The 25,741-nt window shown below is 43.5% G+C and overlaps 1 protein-coding gene across 1 annotated transcript; it reads right to left on the reverse strand.

Moving 5' to 3' along the window:
• Positions 1-22,617: 22,617 nt before the first annotated feature.
• On the reverse strand, positions 22,618-25,478 carry LOC135230513 (serine/threonine-protein kinase MARK2-like). The gene has a single exon (XM_064279865.1). It carries the CDS (start codon positions 24,779-24,781, stop codon positions 22,751-22,753), a length of 2,031 nt encoding a protein of 676 aa, XP_064135935.1. The 5' UTR covers positions 24,782-25,478; the 3' UTR covers positions 22,618-22,750.
• Positions 25,479-25,741: the final 263 nt, after the last annotated feature.

Below are 25,741 nucleotides of genomic sequence, written 5' to 3' on the forward strand. Positions count from 1 at the left end.
GGAAGTTGATTAGGTTGGTTAAAAGGGTAGTAGAACCATTTCCCTTGAGGGTAGACCGTTGTCAAGAACACAGTAGTGTTTCCAGTTGGTTACTTTTTTTTTTCCGACTTTTACTTATAGTTTGACAGTGAAAACCTAGTGGGTCTCCTTTATGAGAAATTCCCCGAAGTGTGAAGGTACCATAAGGCCAGGCCCTGTGAAATATATATCTCTCAGTCTCCAGGGATTAGTCAATTAGCATTGAAGTAAGGAGCCCTAGTGGCATAATAGTTAAGCGCTTGGCTGCGAACCCACAGGTTCGGGATTAAAAACCACCCAGTTACTCCGTAGAAGAAATACGTGGCTATTTGCTTCCATAAAGTTTAGAGCCTGAAAAATCCTATGGGACTGTTCTACTCTGTCATATTGCGCTGCTATATGAGAGAATCAACTCATCAGCGCCCAATACCATGATTCTAGGTCAGGAGGTGGAAGGAATGGTGGTGGCATTATCTGTTCCCAGTAAGCAGTGATTCTTTGTAGTAGTCCATCTGTATCTCCAGCTTCTGGGTCAGCAGTTTGCTCTGTGACTTCAGATCTCTGACAGAGCTAAGAAGAGTTGCTGCTTTTCAGGTTTTTCTTGTTCTGAGCATAGAAGGGACATCCAAGCTCCATTTATACTAGAATGGAAACTGGAAATTCCCATCTGGTGTTTTTACAGTGATTTTGAAATGAGAGGAGCTAAAAATACATAGAAAAAAGAAACAAACAAAATAAATCAAAACAAAACCCACAAATACCTCTCCCAGCCTGTGTAGATTGGCTGTGTGCTGGGTCACTCCTAAAACACTGAAAGAGTGGGAAAACAGTGTAGGTCTTTCTCAGGTAGGTTCTGAAGATAAATTTTGCTCTAGGTATGTGTAGTCTGGTAACTTTCCCCAAACAGGCTGTTGGTTTTTAATGTCCTTGTTTTCCAAGGAAATACTTCCCAGTTTTGGCTTCCAGGCCGTAGGCAATCTATTGTATGTTTTTGAGAATAATGTTTAGCCTCAACCCTCTATGAGCTGTTAGTTGCTCTTGCAATCTTTCCTTATAAGTGCCTGGCACCCTACCGGCCTGTGTCATAAGTTAGGTGAAAGAGACAAGCTCCTTGCATTAGTCCTTCAGGCATCTCCCAAAGAGATTAGAACAGACACACACAATGATTTTCTGTACTCTAACTGGAGCCAGGAACAGGGTCCCACCCTGGGATTAGAAGCAAGTGCTGCTGCTATAAGATGACCACTGAGTCGGGGAGGAGATGGGGCAAGGGCAAGCAAAGAGACCACAAAGATTCTTTACCTTTTTGAAGTCATCTTTTCCCTGATTCAGCATTTGCTGTGTTGATGTCAACTGCTGACTGTTTTCAAGATATTCACAGGGTAGCAATACTTTCTAGGTTTTTCTTCCCTCCTTTGGTGGGATAAGAGCGTCATATAGCCTATCTCACCGTCTTTCTGAACTTTCCCACTTGATTCATTTTAACTTTGCCCTTTGATAGGGCTCTGAATGAGAGACTAGAACTCAGCAGATCAGAATCCAAACATTCCCACCTTCACAGCCAGGATCACTGAGAAGACCCAGCAGAGCTCATCCAACCTCCACAGACTAACCCCCAAGATAAAAGTGATTTTTGTCACTTTTTCATTTTCTTTTTTTGTATTTATTTTTTTCTAGTTTGTATATGTTTTTTCTCATCTTTTTCTCCTTTAATTCCATTTTTATTTGCATGTTACTAGTTGCTGTTGAGTAGATAACAACTTGCAGCAACCCCAAACGGGTTTTCAACGTTGTGACCTTTCAGAAGCAGTTACGAGGACTTACTTTGGAGATGCCACTAGGTACGTTTGAACTGCTAACATTTTGGCTAATCTTTCATGGCTTAACAATTTGTGTCACCTAGTTTTTTTTTTAATTATCAGTTTTTACCACTTTGAATCCTGTGTTTGGACCCATTGGCCCTAAGCTACGTAAGACTTGACCCAAGTCCAAGATGGTGCAGGGACCTCTTGGCCATTTCTTCTGAGGACCGGACCCATGTGTGAGACTACCAAATGCCTGAATACCTCTGCAAAGGTACCTTCACCAAGGTGAAGCTGGCCAAACCTATCCTCACTGAGAATAAGGTAAGATCATTAGGGAGACCCTGCAACCTCCTCCAGCATTCATGGACTATCCTGAGAGGTAAAAATTATGAAGGCTTTCAATTATACCTTTTCTTTATTCTGCCCTAGAACTCTTCCAGGGGGAAGAGTACGATGGACTTCCCAGGGGATGTGTGGAGGCTAGGAATCATCTTGTATTTGTTGGTGAGTGGATCCCTGCCTTTTGGTGGAAATACTTCCATGGAGCTGTGGGAGTGTTTTCTGTGAAATTGCTTGAAGTCATCAAGAATGAGAACACACTCAACATAGTGATGGAATAAGTGAGTGGAGGGGAGGTGTTTCATCATGCAAGGGCTCATGGCAGGATGAGGGAAAAAGGGGCTGAAGCCAGCAAATTCTGCCAGATAGTGTCAGTGGTGTAGGACTGTCATAACAAGCGTATGGTTCAGAGGGACCTGAAAACAGGAAACCTACTATTGGATAAGAAAATGAACAGCAAACTTTCAGGTCTTGACCTTGGAAATGAATTCAGCCTGGGCAAAAAGCTGTATACCTTCTGTGGCAGTCTCCCTTCCTTTATTCTGCCCTTGAACTTTTCAGGGAGAAAAGCATGACAGACCCCCCACTGGATGTGTTGAGCCTGGGAGTCATCTTGTATTTGTGGGTAGGTGGATCTTTGCCTTTTGTTGGAAATACCTTCATGATGCAATGGCAGGAGGTAGTGAAGGGACTTTCCCTTCCATATGTCTATGCAGTATTCACACCTGTTGAGCAAAATTTTCATTCATGACCCCAATGAGAGAGGTACTTCAGAGGCAATTCTGACACATCTGTGGATGATGGTGGGTCATGAAGAACAAAAGCTTTATGTGGAGCCACTCCCAGATTTCAGTGACCCCCAGTGGGTTGAGGTGATGTGTGACACATGGCAAGAGATTCAGTGCTTATTGATGATGCCAAAGTACAGTGTTGTGATAGTCACCTATCTGCTCCTGGGTCATAAAACACCTGAGACAGAGGGCCATAGCAGCCTGCAGTGGATCTTCATCCCATGGTGTATAGTGTACCCTCTTGTGCTACCCCAAGCAGAGGAGGTAGAGTGAGCCTGTCATTCCGACTCTCTTAGTCATCTAGCGCTGCTGTAATAGAAATACCACAAGTGGATGGCTTTAACAAAGAGAAATTAATTTCTTCACAATATAGTAGGCTGAAAATCCAAATTCAGGGTGTCAGCTCCAGGGGAAGGCTTTCTTTCTCTGTCGGTCTTCTCATCAATTTTCCCATGATAGAGGAGCATCTCAGGTGCAGGATCACTGGGTCCAAAGGATGCACTTTGCTCCTGTTGCTGCTTTATTGGTGGTGTGAGGTCCCCAACTCTCTGCTTGCTTCCCTTTCCTTTTTATCTCTTGAGACATAAGAGGTGGTACAGACCACACCCCAGGGTAACTGCTTTTACACTGGATCAGGGATTTGACCTGGGTATGGGTGGCATTACCATCCCATCCTAATCGTCTTTACCAGAATATTACAATCCCAGAATGGAGGACGATCACAGGATACAGGGAATCATGACCCAGCTAAAGTGATACACACATTTTGGGGGGGATATAATTTAGTCCATGAGGCCTACCTAAGATTCCTCATGGTATTATGCCAAAAAATAAGTGGCCTGAGGAGGACCAAGAGTCAGGGCAGAAGAGGAGCAGCACAACAACACACCTGTCAGCTCTGTATCCATCCTGGAGACAAAGAAGACCACTCCTGTGCCCTGTGTGAACAGCAACGTCTTCACCAGCAAGCAGGAAAGTGGCAATTCCACACCTTCAGTGAAGACCAGCCTTGGCCAGCAACATCCACAATGCTTTGGATAGTCTCTCTGATTCAGGATCAGGGGCCTCCATGGCATCTGCTTGTACCTCAGTCTCCCTAGCCCAGTCCTACCTGCAACAGGAATCCAGGACAGACTCGGTGCAGCCCAACCAGGACTGTGGAGTGTGCTCCAGGGTGAGCAACAGTGACGTGCTGCAGTTTAGAACATCTTCCCAGTGTGTCTGCGAGGCTTCCTCCTCATCCCACACCATCAGCAGCAGCGGTGGAACCCAGAGGGAACCAGTTTCCTCCAGGGAGTGTCAAAACTAAGCTCCTTGCATGGGGAGAAGCTGCAAGAGATTGCTGACCAGCCGAGTTTGCCTCAGATTGTGAGCCCAGCCTCTCCCTCTGTCAGCAGCCAGGGATGGCAGGGGGCCACTGAGATTTATTCAGTTTTATTTGCAGAAATATATGTCTTGGTTTGCCAGCTCAGCCTCACATTTTCTACATCAGTATAAGTGGCTAGAAGGAAAAGGAGGAGGTATTGGGAATGATGTAGAAATTGATAACGGGAGTCCATTGATTCAACTGGGGAATAAATTGGGAAAATGACTCTGGATGGCCTTAAGTGATTGGAACTCAATATTTGAAACGCCCCCGCATCACTTTGGCAAGCTCTTGCTCTTTCTTAAGCTGCACTATATATTTTTCACAATGTAAATCCTGTCAACAATGTCTGCCTTTAGAAGTATTGGCCTATTTTCGTACTAATTATAACGCTCTCTCTCCCCAACCAGTACAAGCCCTTTTACTGAGGCAAAAACGAATCCCACTAACTAAGTGATCAAGGGCAGTGTTCACTAATCAGTGTATGCAAGGAAGACAATGTATGTGGTATAAATTAGGTGGACCAAAGCATCTCTGAAAAAATCAGGAACTACAACTAGCTTGGAAGTTCTTCCCTAATCTAATCTTCTCATAGTGTCAAAACACAAGGTTTTTTTTTTTGATAACAGTCAATATTTGTATGTAATTCTGGCCGTGCCCACAGTAGTCAGTCATGGCTGCTGGCGGGTTATAGCAAAGAAATTTCTTATGGAAAATGGATTTAATCCCATGGAGCTATTTAATTACTCTTCAAATGGGAGATTGTAACCAAATTGACAACTGCCTACATCCAGTGTGTGCTAGGCCTACGAAATCCATTAATACAGAAATATTTGTTGGAAATGTGATGCCTGATGTTACTCTCCTGGGGAATTTTAAAAAATATAGATATCCCACTGTATAGGAGACAGAGCTAACCATGAGAATCTGAGAAGCAGAGTCAACTTGGGCAAAATTTATTGGCATGCTACCTCCAAGGCTACTAAAGTTATATAAATGGGTGTGCTAGAAAAATCTCTCCTAGGGTGGAGATGACAGGGCAGGTGGTCTCCCACGGAAAACAATAAACAGGTACAGAAAAGGATCAAATGTATAATAGAGTTGATGCCTATTCTTGAAATACTTAGGCCCGCTTGAAAGTATTCCATGTTGAGTTTCACATGGTCCAGGATCTAATTTGATGGCTAAACTACAGATTTTTTCACAAGGAAGAATATATGGTTGCTAAAAAAAAAAAAAATTTTTTTTTTTTTTTTTAATCAGCCCAAGTTTGCCTATGACGTTAGCCAGAGCACTGCACAAGATGATCAGTCTAACTGTGTTTAGCTTGCTGTGGTAACCTAATTTTAGTAGAAAGTCCATAACTGCCCTCTCCTGGCTGGCCTTTTCCTGAAACCTCACATGTGACCCTAGTTCCTTAACCACTGACATCTATTAGCAATATCCAGAGGCTAGTCTCACATTAATATGTGCACAATGATGGGCTGAACCCATGACCTATCTGTTGACCCAGGTACTGAAAACAGGGCAGAGAATTCCCAGCTTTTTTGGCTATAAGACTATGTGCTCCTACTACCACCACCTGGAATTGTGGTAAGCTATAGAAAGTCACCTGTAGAGGGAGACAGAAAACACAGGCAGTAGAAAGAGCCTAGAGAAAAACCAGTTGCCATCCAGGGTATTCAGACCATGGCAACCCTAAGTGTGTCGGAGTATAACTGTGTTCCGGCGGGTTTTCAATGGCTGATTCTCAGGGAGATTCTTAGATGTGACACCAAAATTTGAGCAACAAAATAGAGGTCAATTGGAATTCAACAAAATGAAAACCGTTTGTGCATCAAAGAGCATTATCAAGAAAGTGAAAACCTACAGAATGGAAGAAAATTTTGGAAACTATCTGGGAAATAAGGGTTCAATATCCAAAATATGTATAATATCTAAACAGCTCATGACAGTTACCAACAAAAAGACAAACAATCCAATTTAAAAATGGGCAGAGAGCTCTTGTTCCCAGATCCTTCCATTTCAATTCCCTTGCCTCCTCCCAGAGGCACCTAAGGTGCTGTGACCCTAGCCCCAGGAGTCACTGCTCTTTTCCTTGCCCACCCTTCGGCCCCGCCCACTGTGCCCCGCCCCACCCCATCCCCTTCGGCCTCCGTGGCCCCTCCCTCCAGGACACACTTAGGTGGCTTCTCAGGAGGAGATGAGCGTGCCCTGTGACTCGCTCCGGAAGCGGAAGTGCATGAAGTACCGGCTGCAGGTGCTGGGCGGCCGTCGTTCCAGTCTTGGCTCTAGCCCTTCCCGCCGGCCCTGAGCCGGACCGTCCATGGCTGTTGGGCATGCACCGCTTGGACTCCCTGTCGCGTTTCATCTCCACCTCCCCAGCTCGTGACCCTGCCTTTCACTCCTGACCCTCCCAGTGACCTTAGAGGTTTTGGCCACCCTACCCCTAGTTCACAGGAGCTGGAGGCCTTCGGGACAGGCGGGCTCCTCACAGCCTCGCACCCTGGGCTTTGCTGAGCGGTCAGCGGGAATCCTTAGGCTTGGGAAGCAGGTGACTACAACCTCTCAAGTCCCTTTCTCCTCCCACAGCTTTTTTCCCTGGCAGCCAAGTCAGGACCGCAGAGGCTGGCCTGGGTGTGGTTCTGCTGGGCGGAGTGGTGTCAACTTGTCTCATGTAGTTAGGACATGGTATCAAGAGGGACCAGTCCTTGGAGAAGTACATCATGCTTGGTGAGGTAGAGAGTCACTCAGAAAAGTAAGGACCCTCCATGAGAATTATTGACACAGGGGTTCAACACTGGGCTCAAACATAGCAAAAACTGTGAGGTTGTCACAGGGGACTTGGCAGTGCTTCCTTGTGTTGTATGTGGAAGGTCATTTTGAGCAGAATCGACTCTAATGCACGTAAGAACAGCAAAGTTAATGTGGGCCAAATTCTGGACTCGGTTTCATTCCTTGATCTACTTGATTATCCTTAAATCAATACAACATTTCCTTCATTATTGCAGCAGTGTACCAAATTTTGAAAGAATTTTGTTTTTCTCAAGGTTGGTTTGCATATGGGCCCATGGTGCCGAAGTGGTTAAGAGCTCCACTGCTTTTGGCAGTTCGAATCCAACAACTGATCTTTGGAAACCCTACGGTTCAGGTCTACTCTGTCCTATAGAGTCCCTATGCGTCGGAATCGACAGCAACAGGTTTGGTTGGGTTTGAATTTGCATATCCACATACCCTATGTCTGCCTTTCTACTTCATGATGAAAGACTGAATACTTTCCCTAGTGTAAACCGGGAAATGAAAACATGTTACTCAGTACGCTCATTGCAATCTGAGAACAAGCGGCCGCTCTGCATGGACACTCCCGAATGGTCTTTATGAGCAGGAAAGACAGTACAGTGAAAGGTATTTTCGAAGACATATTTGAGCCCCCTGCACGCATGACCAGATAGGTCTTCCTTAAAAGTCACTTTCAAAGACCCATGCTCGACATCAAAATTTGTTGTTTTTGTTAGGTGCCATTGAGTGGTTTCTGAATCATAGTGACGGTATGAACAGCGGAACAGTCCTGCACCCAGTCCTTTGCCATCCTCATGATTGTTGTTATCCCAGAGCCCATATTTGCAGCCACTGTGTCAATCCATCTCACTGAGGTGGTTCCTCTTTTTCCGTGACCCTCTTCCATACCAAGGATGATGTCCTACTTCAGAGAGTGGTCTCATCTGATTACATTACCAAAGTATGTGAGATGAAGTCTTGCCACCTTTCTTGTAATGAGCATTCTGGCTGTACTTGTACCAAGACAGATTTACTCGTTCTTCTGCCAGTCCAAGAGCATTCAATAATTGTGGCCAACCCCCAAATTCAAAGTCATCAGTTCTCCTTCGGTCTTCCCTATTCATTGTCCAGTTTTCACATGAATATCTGGTGACTGGAAACACCATGTCTTGGGTCAGGCACACCTTAGTACTTAAGGTGACATCTGTGCTTTTAACACTTTAAAGAGGTCTTTTGCCCCAGATTTACTCAAGGCAGCGCGTCCTTTGGTTTCTTGACTGCTGCTTCTGTGGGCGTTGATTGTGGATCCAAGTAAAATGAAATTCTTCATAACTTCAATATTTTCTCCATTTATCATAATTTTCTAATTAGTCCAGTTGTGAGGGATTTTGTTTTCTTTATGTTGAGGTGTGATCCATACTGAAGGCTGTAATCTTTGATCTTCATCTGTAAGTGCTTCAAGTCTTCTTCACTCTCAGCAAGCAAGGGTGTATCATTTGCATATCACAGGTTGTTAACGAGTGTCTTAGTCATCTAGTGCTGCTTTAACAGAAATATCACAAGTGGATGGCTTTAACAAAGAGAAATTTATTTTCTCCCAGTTTTTTAGTAGGTTACAAGGCCAAATTCAGGGCTTCAGCTCCAGGGGAAGGCTTTTTCTCTTTGTGGGCTCTGGAGGAAGGTCTTTGTCCTCAATGTTCCCTGGTCGGGGGAGCTTCTCAGGTGCAGGGACCCCATGTCCAAAGGACGTGCTCTGCTCCTGGTGCTGCTTTCTTGGTGGTATGAGGTCCCGAACTTTCTGCAAACTTCCCTTTCCTTTCATCTCTTAAGAGAGAACATGTGGTGCAGGCTACATCCCAGGGAGACTCCCTTTACCTTGGATCAGGGAGGTGACCTGAGTGAGGGTGGTGTTACAATCCCACCCTAATCCTCTCGACATAAAATTACAATCACAAAATGGAGGACAACCATAGAATACTGGGAATCATGACCTAACCAAGTTGATATACACATTTTTGGGGGGACATAATTTAATCCATGACAATGAGCCTTCCTCTAATCCTGATGCTGTGTTCTTCATCATATTGTCCAGCTTCTTGGATTATTTTCTCAGCATACAGATAAATAAGTATAGTGAAATGATACAATCCTGACACACACCTTTCTTGGCTTTAAACCAGCAGTATCTCCTTGTTGTGTTTGAATGACTGCCTCTAGGTCTATTTACAGGTTCCTCAGGAGCACAATTAAGTATTCTGGAATTCCCATTCTTCATGGTGTTATCCATGATTTGTTATGATCCGCACAGTTGAATGCCTTTGCATAGTCAATAAAACACAGGTAAACGTGTTTCTGTCATTCTCTGCTTTCAGCCAGGATCCATGTAACATCAGCAATGGTATCCTTTGTTCTACATCCTCTTCTGAATCTGACTTGAATTTCTGGCAGTTCCCCATCGATGTACTGCTGCAGCCACTTTTTTGAATGATTGTAAAAGTGACGTGGGAGCTGTTTCTGACCTCCACCAACTTAACGAGGGGAAGGAGAATCAAGATCAGCTGATTCCTATGAGGCAGGAGTCAGACATGCCTCCTCTGTCTGCCCTCTGTACCAATTCTGACACCAACCGTACATTCCATAGCACTGTCTGCTGGGTTCGATAGTTCATTGCAATGGCCACACAGAACTCAGAGACCATGCTCCCAATTTTGAGGTTAGTAGGGAAGTAACAGTTATAGTTCCGGCTCAAGAACACTCTGGATACAGTTCTTCCATCTGGGTGGGTAGCCTTTCCGAAGCTGTGCTCACAGGCATGCCTCTCCCTGACCCTCAGTCTCTGCCCAAAGATAATCAGCTTTCTTTCTTTATGGGCCAGGGAGGCCACTGTGCGATCTCCTGCTTCCAGCTCTCTCTTGCCATCACTTCTCACCGTCTTCAGGGTTAGAGCTTGCTCTCTCTCTGTCTCCTGTCTCCAGGATTTTCTCAGCACGGGAATCCTGGATACAAAGAACACGCTGTCTGCTCATGGCTGTTCTTCCTTGGTGGTGGTAGGATCCTCTCTGCTCTGGAATTGGCTCTCTTTTAAGGAAAAACTGACCAGTCACCTCAATAGGCCACAACTACCTTATCACACATTCCTGCTCAGTCACCTGGGTGGAGCTACAAGACCATGGCTAGCAAGACCTCACATAAAATTAATTGCACTGAAGTGATCTTCAGCAGAATTTTACTCGTGTGTGATATTAATGATGTTTTTTGATAATCTCTGCATTCTGTTGGATCACCTTTCTTTGGATGGCTACAAGTAAGGGTCTCTTCGAGTTGGCTGGCCAGCTAGCTGTTTTCCAGATTTCTTGTTGTAGACGAGTGAGGGCTTCCAGCACTGCATCCGTTTATTGAAACATCTCAATTGGTAGACCGTCAGTTCTTGGTGCCTCGTGTTTTGCCAGTGTTTTCAGTGCAGCTTAGACCTCTTCCTTCAGTGCCATTGTTTCCTGATGATATGCTTCCACCTGAAATGGTTGAACGTCGTTCTGTTCTTTTTGGTACAGCGACTCTGTATTCCTTCCATCTTCTTTTGATGCTTCCGGCATCATTTAGCATATTCCCATAGAATCCTTCAATATTGCCACTCGATGCTTGAATTTTTCGTCAGTTCTTTGAGCTTGAGAGATGCCGAGCGCGTTCTACTGTTTGGTTTTCCGTCTCCAGGTCTTTGGACATTTTATTGTAATACTTTACTTTGTCTTCTCAGGACGCTCTTCAATCTTCTGTTCAGTTCTTTTACTTCATCATTTCTTCCTTTCACCTTAGCTACTCAGCGTTCAAGAGCAAGCTTCAGAGTCACCCATTTTTGCCCTTTTTTTCCTGTCTTTTTAATGCGCTCTCCCTTTCTTCATGTACGATGTCCTTGATGTCATTCCACAATGCATCTGGTCTTCGGTCATTAGTGTTCAATCAGTGAATCTATTCTTGAGATGGTCTGTAAATTCAGGTGGGACAATCTCAAGGTCATACTTTGGCTCTTGTGGACTAGTTCTGATTTTCTTCAGCTTCAAGGTGTTTCAGAACTAGACGGCAGGCCTTTCTTTCAAGTCATCTCTGTGGAGTTAAACCGGCAACTTTCTGGTTTGCTGTTCAGTGTACTTTCGGTTTTTATGAATTCTCTCAAGTTGTGTTTATCTGGAAATATGTTAATTTGACTTTCATATTTAAGAGACAGTTTTGATGGATATATGATTCTTGGCAGGTAATTTTTTTTCTTCAATTTTTTAAATATATGATCCCATTGCCTTCTTGCCTGCATGGTTCATGCTGTGAGGTCCGAGCTTATTCTTATTGGCTCTCCCTTGTAGGTGACTTTTCTTTTATCCCTCGCTGCTCTTATACTTGTCTCTTTATCTTTGGTTTTGGCAAGCTGGATTATAATATGTCATGGTGACTTTCTTTTCAGATCTACCTTACGTGGAGTTCGATGAGCATCTTGGATAGATATCTTCTCATCTTTCGCAGTATCAGGGAAGTTTTCTGGCAACAAATCCTCAACAGTTTTCTCTGTATTTTCTGTTATCCCTCCCTGTTCTGGTACTCCAATCAGTGGTAGGTCATTTCTCTTGATAGAGTCCCACATTGATTCTTAAGGTTTCTTCATTTTTAAAAATTCTTTTATCTGATTTTTCTTCAAATATATTAGTGCCAAGTGATTTATCTTCGAGTTCAGAAATTCTTGCTTCTACTTGCTCACTTCTGCTCCTCTGACTTTTGATTGAGGTATCTAATTGTGTAATTTTATTGTTAATCTTCTGAATTTCTGATTGCTGTCTGTCTATGGATTTTTCCAGCTTATTAACCTTTTCATTATGTTCCTGAATAATCTTTCTGATTTCTTCAGTTGCTTTATCTGTGTGTTCCTTGGCTTGTTCTGAGTATTGCCTCATTTCCTTCCTGATGTCTTGAAGGGTTCTGTATATTAAACTTTTGTATTCTGCATCTAGTAATTCCAGGAATGCACTTTCATCTAAAAGATCCCTGGATTCTTTGTTTTGAGAGCCTGTTGAGGTGATCATGGCCTGTTTCTTTATGTGACTTGATATCGACGGTCGTCTCCGAGCCATCTATCAGTTATTGTATTAGTTTATGGTTGCTTACTGTGTCGTAGCTGCTTGCTTTGTTTTGTTTTGTTTTGATATACCCCTATGGGTTGCTTGAGTGAGCTAGTGGATTATTTTCGCCTTTGGAGCTCTGGTGTCCTGTCCTCAGCTGGCTAGAGCTGCTATCAGATATATCAGTCTAGGAGTCCATTCAGTTTTCTTGTTTGAATTCAGCTCAGGTTTCCAGGTAGCTGATATCAAGTGCGTGGTACAGGCTCTGTCCTACAGTCTGAGAGGGGCAGGGGTGATTGCAGTATATACTGGTATCTGAGTGCCGCAGGGGGTCATGGTCTGAACAAGGCAGGGGGCTGAGAACCGACCCCCAGGTGTCTCTGAGGAAAACGCGTGTCTGTTCCCCTGAGCGTGCTGGTGGGTGGGCTCTGCAGAGGGACCATGGGCACCCAAAGTTTTTGTTGTAAGGATTGGTAGGTACCAGTTATCCCTGGACCCCTGTCGCATGTGGCTGGGTGCCCCAAGTGAAGCCACCAGTCCTTAAGACCCTATTTTGGGTAGGTGAGGACCTTGTTTAATAGGCAAAGCAATGTCAAATGTCAAATACCCACCTCTCCACCGCACTGCTGAAATTGTTGGAGTTTGCCAACAAGGGCCTATTTTCCTGAAGTAGGCCCACACAGGTCCATGCAGAAGGGAAAGGTGCTCAGGGTCCACGGATGGTTGATGCCTGGACAGGAGCTGCTTCTGCCCTGACCTCCCCCAGTTAATGGAGTTAGCAAATTATGTTTTCCCCCCAGTTGCAAATTTTTTCCTTCCATAAGGCCAGGAGGACGACTCCAGGTGCTCACCAGGGTCTATCTCAGGCCCAGGGATTTGGCCCCTCAAGCTGGGTTGGGGGTGGGTGGGAGGGCAGCAAAATATATGCAAGTACTTAGCTTTTGCCGAGCGTGCCTTTCTTCTCAGGTTCCAGAGGTGTGAGTGGGCTGTGTGGGTGGCTGCTTCTCCCTGAGGAAGCTGCGGCTGAACGCTAGAACCAGTCCACCACTGCCGCTGCCCCGCACCAGCCAGTCCGGGAATGGTGCCTGAGGACTCCCCACGAATCATGTCCGATAACTCCTCTCCACTTCTGAGCTTCCTCTTCCTTCCCTTGCCCCTCAGTTCGTTGTCTAAGCTTGCCTTTGATGCTCAGGGCTCCCAGCTTGTCACAAATATACTCGTTTGACTTGTTTTTTCGGGTCTTTGTTGTAAAGACGGCACGATGGAAGCGTCTGTCTATTCTGCCATCTTGGCTCCACCCCATAAGGTTTCTTTTTAATTTCTTGATAATGTCTGTTTTTCCCTTAGAACGTGTTTACTTCTTAAAGATTATTTTTACCTTTTTTAATGTTGTGGAAATATGCAAACAAACCATTTGCCAATTCAGGATCTTCACGTACACAGTTCAGTGACACCAATTACATCAATCGTGTTGTGCAACTGTCACCAATATCCATTGCCAAATTTTCTGTCCTATAAACAGAAACTCAATGCTTCCTAAACAGTGATGGACAAAATTTGTAACTTGCACGTAATCCAATTTTTATCTCGTTGTTTATGCTTTTTCTGTCATATGTAAATACCTACTGTCAAATCCCTCTAATTTCTTCTATTTAAGAATGTTAAGACTTTAATTGTTATCTTTAGTTAGTTCAGTGATCATTTTGAGTTATTTGTATGATGTGAGGTAGAAGTTGAGCTTCCTTCTCTTGCATGTGGAAATCCAGTTTTCTTTGTGCCATTTGTTGAAGAGTGTCTTCTTTTCCCGTTGAATGTATTTGGCGTCCTTGTTGAAAATGAACTGACCAGATATGATTGGGTTTATTTGTAGAGTTTGAATTCCATTCTGTTGGTCTGTATGTCTATTCACATGCCAATAGCACACAGTTTGGATTACTGCAGCTTTGCAATTGTTTTGAAGTTGAGAAGTGTGAGTCATGTGACTTTGATCCGTGTGTTTGAAGATTATTTTGGCTATTCAGGGCCTCTAGCAATTCAAGGTGAACTTGAGGTTTGGCTTTTCCGTTAATGTACAGAAATGCTTTTAGAATTTTCGTTGGGCTTACACTGAATCTGTAGATGGATTTGGTAGAATTGCCATTTTGACAATATTAAGTCCTCCATTGCATGAAAACGGTATTCCTTTCCATTTATTTAGGTCTTCTTGAATTTCTTTCAGCAGTATTTTGTAGTTTTCAGTGTATAAGCTTTTGCCTGTTAAGTTCAATTTATTCATCAGTATTTTCTTTTTTAGATGCTATTGGAAAAAGAGTGATGTTCTAGATTTCCGTTTTAATACGACTGTTTTGTTTTTTTTTTAGTGTATTTTCCTTGAAATTTGTTTCTTAGTTTTGTAGATTCACATGTATCATCAAATTTTGAAACTTTTCGGTTATCATTTCTTCAAGTATGATTTTTGTCACTTTCTCCCCTTCTTCTCCTTTGGGGGTAGGAATGCTGGTCATGTGGATTGTGTCTAGCAGATCTCATAGGCTTTGTTTACTTGTTTTTATTTTTTTTTTGCTCTTGAGACTCAGTAATTTCAATATCCCTTTTTTCAAATTTGTTGATAGTTCCTTCTTCTTTCTGAAATGTTTGCATTCTCTAGTAAATTTTTATTTCAGTGGTTGCACTATTGAGCTGCTGATTTTTTGTTGGTTTCTTTGTATACTTTCTCTCTCTTTATTAATAGCCTAATTTTCTTTCATAGTTTTCCTGATTTCCTTTAGATATTTCTCCATGTTTGGTTTTGGCTCTTTAGGCATATTTAAGACAGTTGTTTTGAAGTCTTTGTCTAGTAAGTCTGATGTGTGGACTGGAACGTTTTCTGTCAGTTTATTTTGTTCCTTTGAATGGAACAAATTTTCTTTTTCTTGTATGCGTTGTGATATTTTTTTTTAAAGTGGACATTTTAATATTATAAAGTGGTAACCTGGAAATCAGATTATGCACCTTTCCCTTTTAATGTTTTTAAATTAAATTCTTGAAGGTTATTTTACTGTATTTGTTTAGTGACTTTTTGGAATGAATGTATTCTTGTTTATAGGTGGTCACTGAAACATCTGTTGTTTAGCTTGTGTTCAGCTAGAGTTTTCTTTTCACACTTTACGTTTATCACTGCACACTCTTCTTGCTTGCGTGGTTTCTGGGGAGGTCTGATGAATTCTAATCCTTGTTCCTTTATAGGTATACTGTTTTTGTTTCCTCTTGTTTATGTAAGTTTTTCCTCTTTGTGTAATTATCTGCACTTTCAATATCCTATTCCCAGATTTAGATGTTTTAGTATTTATCCTGCTTGGTGTTCTATGGGCTCCTCGATCTGTGATTTGGTGTCTGGCAACAATTTTAGATAATACTGTGCCATTAAAACTTCAAATATTTCCTGTGTTCCTTTTTCTCTTCTGCTTCTGGTATTCTCTCTATGCATATGTTAGACTTTTTGGGATTGTCCCACATTTCTTATTCTCTTTCACTCTTTTTTCTTTTCAATTTGACAAGTTTCCACTGACAAATCTTCAACCTTACTGATTCTTTGCTTAAACATGTGCAACCTACTGATAAGCCAATCGGTGCCGTTTTTCATTTGTGTTACTGTGTTTTTCATTTCTGATATTTTTTTTAATATTTCTTTGAGTTTCAGTCTGTTCATTTTCATTACCCTTTTATTGTTGCATGTTGTCCACTTTTTACCCAGAGCCCTTATCATATTATCATAAAAAAAAAAAAAAAAATTTTTTTTTTTTTTTTTTATATTATCATAGCTATTTTAATTTCCTGGTCTAATATTTCTAACAAAGGTGCCATATCTGAGCCTTGTCCTGTTGTTTACGCAGTCTCTTCAGTCTGTGTGTGTTTCCACGTTTTTGTCAAGCCTATGCTTGATGAGGACTTCCTGGTGGCATAGTGGTTAAGTGCTACGGGTGCTAACTAATGGGTTGGCAGGTCACATCCGCCAAGCGCTCCTTGAAATCTCTGTTGGGCAGATCTACTCTGTCCTATAGGGTAGTGTGTGTCAGAATGAACTCGACGGCACTGGGTTTTTTTTTTTTTTTTTTTGGGTATGTTCGATGAGGACTGAAGGTAGGCAGTTTTCCCCCTATGTGGCATGTTAGATGGTGTTTGGTATTTCCCCTTCCTCAAGTCTATTAGGCTCTAAAAATTGGAAGTTGGTTAGGTTGGTTGAAAGGGTGGTAGAACCGTTTCCCTTAAGGGTAGACCGTTGTCAAGAACACAGTAGTGTTTGCAGTTGGTTACTTTTTTTTTCCAACTGGAATTATGAGAGACGTTTTCTTACAGTTTGACAGTGAAAACCTAGTGAGGCTCCTTTATGAGAAATTCACCGAAGTGTGAAGGTACCATAAGGCTAGGCCCTGTGAAATTTCTCTCTCTCAGTTTCCAGGGATTAGTCAATTAGCACTGAAGTAAGGAGCCCTAGTGGCATACTAGTTAAGCACATGGCTGCTAACCAACAGGGTGTTGATTAAAACCAGCCAGCAACTCCATAGAAGAAAATACTTGGCTGTTTGCTTCCATAACATTTCCAGCCTAGAGAATCCTATGGGGGTGTTCTACTCTGTCACATTGTGCTGCTATGAGTTGGAATCAACTCATCGGCACCTAATAACATATGATTCTAGGTCAGGAGGTGGAAGTCACGGTGGTGGCATTCTCTGTTCCCAGTAAGCAGGGATTCTTTGTAGTAGTGCATGTGTATCTCCAGCTTCTGGGATAGCAGATTGCTCTGTGAGTTCAGATCTGTGAGAGAGCTAAGAAGAGTTGTTGCTTTTCAGGTTTTTCTTATTGTGAGCATGCAAGGGACATCCAAGTTCCTTTTATAGTGGAATGGAAAATGGAAATTCCCATCTAGTGCTTTTAGAGTGATTTTGAAATGAGAGGAGCTAAAAATACATAGAAAAAAGAAAGAAACAAAAAATCAAAACAAAACCCACAAATACTTCTCCTAGTCTGTGCAGATTGGCTGTGTGCTGGGGCGCTCCTGAAACACTTATAGAGTGAGAAAAAGTGTAGGTTTTCTCAGGTAGTTTCTGAACAGAAAGTTTGCTCTAGGTATTTGTAGCCTGCTAAATTTCCCCAAACACACAGTTGCTTTTGAATATCCTGATTTTCCAAAGAAGTACTTCCCAGTTTTGGCTTTTAGGCCTTGGGCTATCTATCTTATGTTTTGAGCATACTGTTTAGCCTCAGCCCTCTATGAGCTGTTAGTTCCTCTTGCAATCTTTCCTTATAAATGCCTGCCACCTTAGCAGCCTGGGTCGTAAGTTAGGTGAAAGAGACAAGGTCCTTGCATTAGTCCTTCAGGCATCCCCCAGAAAGATTAGAAGAGACACACAGAATGATTTTCTGTACTCTAACTGGAGCCAGGAACAGGGTCCCACCCTGGGATCGGAAGCAAGTGCTGCTGCTGTAAGATGACCACTGAGTTGGGGAGGAGATGGGGCAAAGGGCAAGAAAAGAGACCACAAAGTTGCCTTACTTTTTTGAAGTCATCTTTTCCTTGATTAAGCATTTGCTGTGTTGATGTCAACTGTTGACTCTTTTCAGGATACTCACAGGGTAGCAACACCTTCTAGGTTTTTTTCCCCCCTTTGGTAGGGTGATAGCTTCATATAGTCTGGCTCACCGTCTTGCTGAACTTTCCCACTTGATTCATTTTAACATTGCCCTTTGGTAGGGCTCTGAATGAGAGACTGGAACTCAGTAGGCCAGAATCCAAACGTGGCCACTTTCAGAGCCAGGATCACTGACAAGATCCAGCAGAGCTCTTCCAACCTCCACAGACTAACCTCCAAAATAAAACTGATTTTTGTCACTTTTTCATTTTCTTATTTTGTTTTTTTTTTCTAGTTTTTATATGCTTTTTCTCATCTTTTTCTCCTTTAATTAAGTTTTTATTTGCATGTTACTAGTTGCTGTTGAGTAGATAACAGTTCGCAGCAACACCAAACGTGCAAAGTAGAACTGTTTCACAGGGTTTTGAAGGTTGTGACCTTTCAGAATCAGTTACGAGGCCTTACTTTGGAGATGTCACTGGGTGGGTTTGAACTACTAACCTTTTGGCTTGTCATCCAGGGCTTAACAATTTGTGCCACCCAGGGGCCTAGTTTTTATTTAGTCATCAGTTTTTACCACTTTGAATCCTGTGTTGGGACCCATTGGCCCTAAGCTAAGTAAGACTTGACCCAAATCCGAGATGATGCAGAGGCCTCTCGGCCATTTCTTCTGAGGAGGAGACCCATGTGTAAGACTACCAAATGCTCGAAAACCTCTGCAAAGGTACCTTCACCAAGGTGAAGTTGGCTAAAGCTCTCCTCACTGGGAATAAGGTAAGATCATTAGGAAGACCCAGCAACCTCCTGCAGCATCCACAGACTATCCTGAGAGGTTAAAATTATGAAGGCTTTCAATCATACCTTTTCTTTATTCTGCCCTAGAAGTCTTCCAGGTAGAAGAGTACGACGGACTTCCCAGTGGATGTGTGGAGCCTGGGAGTCATCTTGTATTTGTTGGTGAGTGAATCCCTGCCTTTTGGTGGAAATGCCTTCATGGAGCTGTGGGAGTGTTTACTGTGAAATTGTTTGAAGTCATCAAGAATGAGAACACACTCCACATAGTGATGGAATAAGTAAGTGGAGGGGAGGTGTTTCATCATGCAAGGGCTCATGGCAGGATGAGGGAAAAAGGGGCTCAAGCCACCAAATTCTGCCAAATTGTGCCTGCGGTGCAGGATTGTCATAACAAGTGTATGGTTCAGAGGGGCCTGAAAAGAGAAAACCTACTATTAGATAAGAAAATGAGCAGCAAACTTTCAGGTCTTGACCTTGGAAATGAATTCAGCCTGGGCAACAAGCTGTCTACCTCCTGTGGCAGTCTCCCTTCCTTTATTCTGCCCTAGAACTCTTCAGGGAGAAAAGTATGACAGACCCCCCCTAGTGGATGTGTTGAGCCTCGGAGTCATTTTGTATTTGTTGGTAGGTGGATCCCTGCCTTTTGTTGGAAATACCTTCATGATACTATGGCAGGCGGTAGTGAAGGGACTTTCCCTTCCATATGACTATGCAGTATGAATACCTGCTGAGCAAAATTTTCGTTCATGACCCTAGTGAGAGAGGTACTTCAGAGGCCATTCTGACACATCCGTGGATGATGGTGGGTCATGAAGAACAAAAGCTGTATGTGGAGCCACACCCAGATTACAGTGACCCTCAGTGGATTGAGGTGATGTGTTACACATGGTGAGAGATTCAGTGCTTATTGATGATGCCAAATTACAGTGTTGTGATAGTCACCTATCTGCTCCTGGTGGTAAAACACCTGAGACAGAGGGCCGTAGCAGCCTGCAGTGGATGTTCATCCCATGGTGTACAGTGTACCCTCTTGTGCTAACCCAAGCAGAGGAGGTAGAGCGAGGCTGCCATTCCAGCTCTCTTAGTCATCTAGCGCTGCTGTAATAGAAATACCACAAGTGGATGGCTTTAACAAAGAGAAATTAATTTCTTCACAATATAGTAGGCTGAAAGTCCAAATTCAGGGTGTCAGCTCCAGGGGGGAAGGCTTTCTTTCTCTGTCGGTCTTCTCATCAATTTTCCCCTGATAGAGGAGCATCTCAGGTGCAGGGACACCAGGCCGAAAGCATAAGCTTTGCTCCTGTTGCTGCTTTATTAGGGGTATGAGGTCCCCAACTCTCTGCTTGCTTCCCTTTCCTTTTTATCTCTTGAGACATAAGGGGTGGTACAGACCACACCCCAGGGTAACTGCTTTTACATTGGATCAGGGGTGTGACCTGCGTAAGGATGGCGTTACCATCCCATCCTAATCCTCTTTAACATAAAATTACAATCTCAGAATGGAGGACAGTCACAAGATACAGGGAATCATAATCCAGCTAAAGTGATGCACAGTTTTTGGGGGGGACATAATTTAGTCCATGAGGCGTACCTAAAATTCCTCTTGCAATTATGCCAAAAAATATGCGGCCTGAGGAGGACCAGGGGTCAGGGCAGAAGAGCAGAAGCATAAGAACAACCCATCCTGGAGAGAAAGAAGGCCAGTCCTGTGCCCTCTGTGAACAGCAACGTTTTCACAAACAAACACGGAATTGACCATTCCACAAATTAAGTGAAGACCACCTTGGCCAGGGCAACATCCACAATGCTTTGGACAGTCTATCTGATTCAGGATCAGGGGCCTCCATGGCATCTACCTGTACCTCAGTCTCTCCACCCCAGTCCTACATATACCACGAATCCAGGACAGACTCGGTGCAGCCCAACCAGGACTCTGGAGTGTGCTCCAGGGTGAGCAACAGTGACGTGCTGCAGTTTAGAACATCTTCCCAGTGTGTCTGTGAGGCTTCCTCCTCATCCCACACCATGAGCAGCAGTGGTGGAGCTCAGAAGGAACTGGTTTCCTCCAGGGAGTGTGAAAACTAAGCTCTTTGCATGCTGAGAAGCTGCAAGAGATTCCTGACCAGCCGAGTTTGCCTCAGATTGTGAGCCCAGCCTCTCCCTGTGTCAGCAGCCAGGGATGGCAGGGGGCCACTGAGATTTATTCGGTGTTATTTGCAGGATTACATGTCTTGGTTTGCCAGCTCAGCCCCACATATTTCTAACTCACTACAAGTAGTAAGAAGGAAAAGGAGGAGATATTGGGAATGATGTAGAATTTGGTAATGGGGGTCCATCCATTTAGCAGGACAATAAATTGAGAAATGACTCTGGACAGGCTTAAGTGATTGGAACTCAGTATTTGGAACGCCCCCGCATCACTTTGGCAAACTCTTGCTCTTTCTTAAGCTGCACTACATATTTTTCAGAATGTAAATCCTGTCAACCGTAGGCCCTTAGAAGTATTGACCTATTTTCCTACTAATTATAATGCTCTCTCTCCCCCACCAGTACAAGCCCTTTTCCTGAGGCAGAAATGAATCCCACTAACTAAGTGATCAAGGGCAGTGGTCACTAATGAGTACATGCAAGGAAGATAAAGTATATGGTATAAATTAGGTGGACCAAAGCATGTCTCAAAAAATCAGGAACTACAACTAGCTTGGAAGTTCTTCCCTAATGTAACCTTCTCACACTGTCAAAACACAAGTTTCTTTTTTTTTTTTTTTTTTAAATAACACTCAGTATTTTGTATGTCCTATAGGAATTGTAATTGTGGCTGTGCCCCCAGTAATCAGGCATGGCTGCTGGGGGGGTTATAGCAAAGCAATTTCTTATGGAAAATGGATTTAATCCCATGGAGCTATCTAAGCACTCTTCACGTGGGAGAGTCTAACCAAATTGACAACTACCTGCTTCCAGTGTGTGCTAGGCCTACCAAAACCATTAATACGGAAATATTTGTTGGAAACTGATACCCAGTGTTAAAAAATATAGACATGTCACTGTACAGGAGACAGAGCCAACCATGAAAAGCTGAGAAGCAAGGTCAATTTGGGCAAAATTTATTGGCATGCCACCTCCAAGGCTACTAAAGTTCTATAAATGGGTGTGCTAGAAAAATTTCTCCTAGGGTGGAGACGATAGGGCAGGTGGTCTCCCTCTGAAAACAATAAACAGGTTCAGAAAAGGATCCAATGTATAATAGAATTGATGCCTATTCTTGAAATACTTAGGCCCACTTGAAAGTCTTCCATGTTGAGTTTCGCATGGCCCAGGATCTAATTTGATGGCTAAACTCCAGATTTTTTCACAAGGAAGAACATATGATGTCATTCCACAACTTGCCTGGTCTTCGGTCATTAGTGTTCAGTCAGTGAATATATTCTTGAGATGGTCTCTAAATTCAGGTGGGACAAGCTCAAGGTCATACTTTGGCTCTTGTGGACTTGGTCTGATTTTCTTCAGCTTCAAGATGTTTCAGAAATAGACTGGAGGCCTTTCTTTCAAGTCATCTGTGTGTGGAGTTAAACCGACAACTTTCTGGTTTGCTGTTCAGTGCATCCCAAGGGACTCCAGAGAGATCTCGATGGCCCTGTTAGTGAATCAAGTGGCTTTCCCTATTACAAGCTTTCCTTTGTCTGTCTGAACGGATGAATTTGGGAGTGTTTGTTTTGTTTTCATGAATTCTTTCCTTCATGTTTGCTGCAGCGGATCTGTAGGAATCTGAGAGCAAAGACGAGGTGGAAGTGCTTAAACCTGGAGAGGCCAAGCTGTTGTCGCTGAAGTTTACGTGGAGGAACCAGCTCCATGGAGCCCAACGAGATGATGTGGAAGATCTGCCAAGTGTGCGATGCCAACAGCTGCGAGTGGGATGTCTCCCGGGCATATGTGTTGCTGTGCACACGTGACATGCAGGCCAAGAGGACTTTGTGCAGTGGAGGATGAAGGTATGCACACTGCCTTGATGATTGCTCAACAGGGTTCAAGTGAAGTGAATTTCGGGCACCTTTTTTAGGTGGGTTTTCCGAACATTGCCTTCAAAATTACAAAGGAGCTTAAACCTTGGAACTCCTGTTTTCTCTCAGGCAGCTCTGCTGCCCCCATTTTAAAGTGCAAGGTCCCTGGTGATTTTTGAGACAATGCTATTAAAGGCCTCAGAGGTCCCTGAAATTCTCTTCACTTTTACCCCATTGAGAGTCCTCCGAGGCAGGGTGCACACCTCCATCCTCCACTGAACGAAGTCCTGTTGTCCTGGTGTGCCATTCATACACAGCAGTGTGTATTTGTGGGTGAGATCCCAGTCACAGCCATTGGCATCCAACACTTGACAGATCTCCTGCAGCATCTCGTCGGGCTCCAAGGAACTGGTGATCTTCATCCTCCAGGTAAATTTGAGAGAGCGTGGTTTGGCCTGTTGAGGTTTGATCATTTGTGCAGCTTTGCTGTCCGATGCTTTGTGGTCCTTTTTGTCATATGTAAAACAAAGGCATCTTCTCATGAGCTTAAAGAACCTCCCAGTGGCCCGCTTCCAGCCCTGGCTGCTGACAGAGGAAGAGGCTGGACTCACAGTCTGGGGCAAACTCGGCTGGTCAGGTAACTCATGCACCTGCTCCTCAGAGGAAGAGGCTAGACTCACAGTCTGGGGCAAACTCGGCTGGTCAGGTAACTCATGCACCTGCTCCTCATTTACGGAGCTTAGTTTTGACATTCCCTGGGTAAAACTGGTTTTCTCCGGGGCCCCGGCACTCTCGTTGATGGTGTAGGCTGAGGAGGAAGGCACAGAAACACACTGGGGTGGTGTGATGGGGTGTGGCACCTCACTGCTTCTCACCTTGGCATACAGGTCAGAGTCCTGGTTGGGCTGTGCCCAGGCTGTGGTAGATTGCTGCCGCAGGTGGGCCAGGGCCAGGGAGAATGATGGAGAAGTAGACACCATGGAGGTCCCCATCCCTCCCTCAGACAGAGTGTTCAAAGCATCGCAGATGTAGTAACCAAAGGTGGGAATGGTGGGTTCGGTGTAACTACGCTGTTTGGGTTTAGGACAGACGGTAGGAGGCACTTCATGGGATGAGGAAGGAGTGTGGCTATCGGTGCAATGGGCTTCGGCCTGGGGTTCCAGGGTGCTGGTGTGGCTGTCAATCTCGTATGTTTCGTGACGCAGGATCAGATAGGTGGCGTTCGCATCATTGTAATTGTGGTTCAACAGTGAGTCATGAATGTCTTCCTGCATGTAACCCGTGTTCACCGTCACCTCAGTGTGCCAGTGGTTATCGTAGTCTGGGAGTGGCTGCACATAGAGCTTTTGTTTTTCTTCATGGCTCACCTTCATCCATAGATGTGCTAGGATGTCCTCTAATGTGGCTCTCTTTCTTGGGTCACGAATGAAAATTTTACTGAGCAGGTGTTGACACTGGCTAGACATGTGGAAGGGAACGTGATATTGTCCCTGCAGCACCTGCTCTCGCAGCTTCGTCAAGGTCTTCCCACGAAAAGGCAGAGATCCAGTTACCATGAAGTATAGGATGACTCCCAGGCTCCACACATCCACTGGGGGTCCGTCATACTTTTCTCCCTGAAGGAGTTCTGGGGCAGAATAAGGGGGAGTGCCACAGAAGGTATCCAGCTTGCTCCCTGTGATGAATTCAGTTCCTAAACCAAAGTCTGCAAGTTTGATGTTCATTCGCTTGTCCAATAGTAGGTTTTCTGTTTTCAGATCCCTGTGAACAATACGCTTGTCGTGGCAGTACTTCACCGCTGACACTATTTGTTGGAATTTCGTTTGGGCCTCTTTTTCGCTCATGAAGCCATGATTCACTAGGTGGTAAAAGAGGTCCCTTCCACTTGCATACTCCATGACTATATAGAGGGCGTGCTCATTCTCTATGACTTCAAACAGCTTTACAATATTTGGATGATGGAGATCCTTCATAATTTCTATCTCTCTGTATAGTCTGTGGAGGTCGGAGGACGTGTGCTGGCTCTTGTCAATTATTTTAATGGCTACCTCTTGGCCGGTGATGATGTGCTGGGCCAGCTTGACCTTGGCAGATGCCCCCTTGCCGATGGTTCTGAGGAGGTGGTAGTGTCCCACATGAGTTTCCTCCACAGCAGAGAAGGCTAAGTGGCTCTGCAGCATGTTGGCTATGGTGCGAAGGCGTAGCGGGCTTTGGGATAAGAGGTGCCCTTGTGGTAGGATTAAAAACTTAAAAACCCAAAACCCTAAAAAGTGGTGACTAAAAACTTAATGAAATATGGAAAAAATGAGAAAAAGTTAAAATAGAATCAAAAAGGTAAAATGAGAAAAGAGGAAGTAAAATTTTAAAAACTGATAAAACTAAGATAAATTGTATATATAAACAAAACAAGAAATCAATGAGAAAGATTCAAAAAAGGAATAAATAACGTGAGGATAAGAAAAAATACAAAATAAAACAATAATAGTAAGATGATAAAAAAATTAACAAGTACATAGAAAAAAAGAAAAATTGAGGATGTAAAGGAAGAATAAAATGAAAAACGAATGAATGCAAATGAGGAAAAACAAAGAGAAAATAAGAATAGCTGGCGAGGAAATAGAAAAACCACAATTTAAAGAGAAAACAAGCCAAGTTTGGTCACGATGTCTCAGGTCACTGAAAGAGCTTCCTGAGCCAGAAAGACCACAAACCTAGGTTTCCAGGGACTTATATAGGGGCTTGGAGTTCCAAAGAATTGGCTTCTTATGAGGTCACCACAAGAAATGGACCAATAAAAACGGGGGGTAATTGACTGTGCTTTTTGCTCTCAGGGATTCTTTACTCATTTTTTTTAGAAGAAAAATGTGTGTGTGTGTGTGTGTGTGTGTGTGTGTGTGTGTAGAGCGAGAATTCCACAGAGCTTTTCTTTCCTTTTTATTGATCTTCATGTTATTTTTTTTATTGTGTTCCAAATATACATAATAAAACACGCCATTTCAATAATTTCTACATGTGCATTTGTTACATTGCTTATATTCAAGCTATGCAAGCATTTCACGGTTTATGTTCCAAATCATTCCACTACCTTTCACATAAACTCAATGATCCTAATCAAAAACTCTTCCTTCCCCCTCCCTGTC

The sequence above is a fragment of the Loxodonta africana genome, chromosome 3 (genome assembly GCF_030014295.1).
Source record: "Loxodonta africana isolate mLoxAfr1 chromosome 3, mLoxAfr1.hap2, whole genome shotgun sequence".
In the NCBI taxonomy this organism is placed as follows: Eukaryota; Metazoa; Chordata; class Mammalia; order Proboscidea; family Elephantidae; genus Loxodonta; species Loxodonta africana.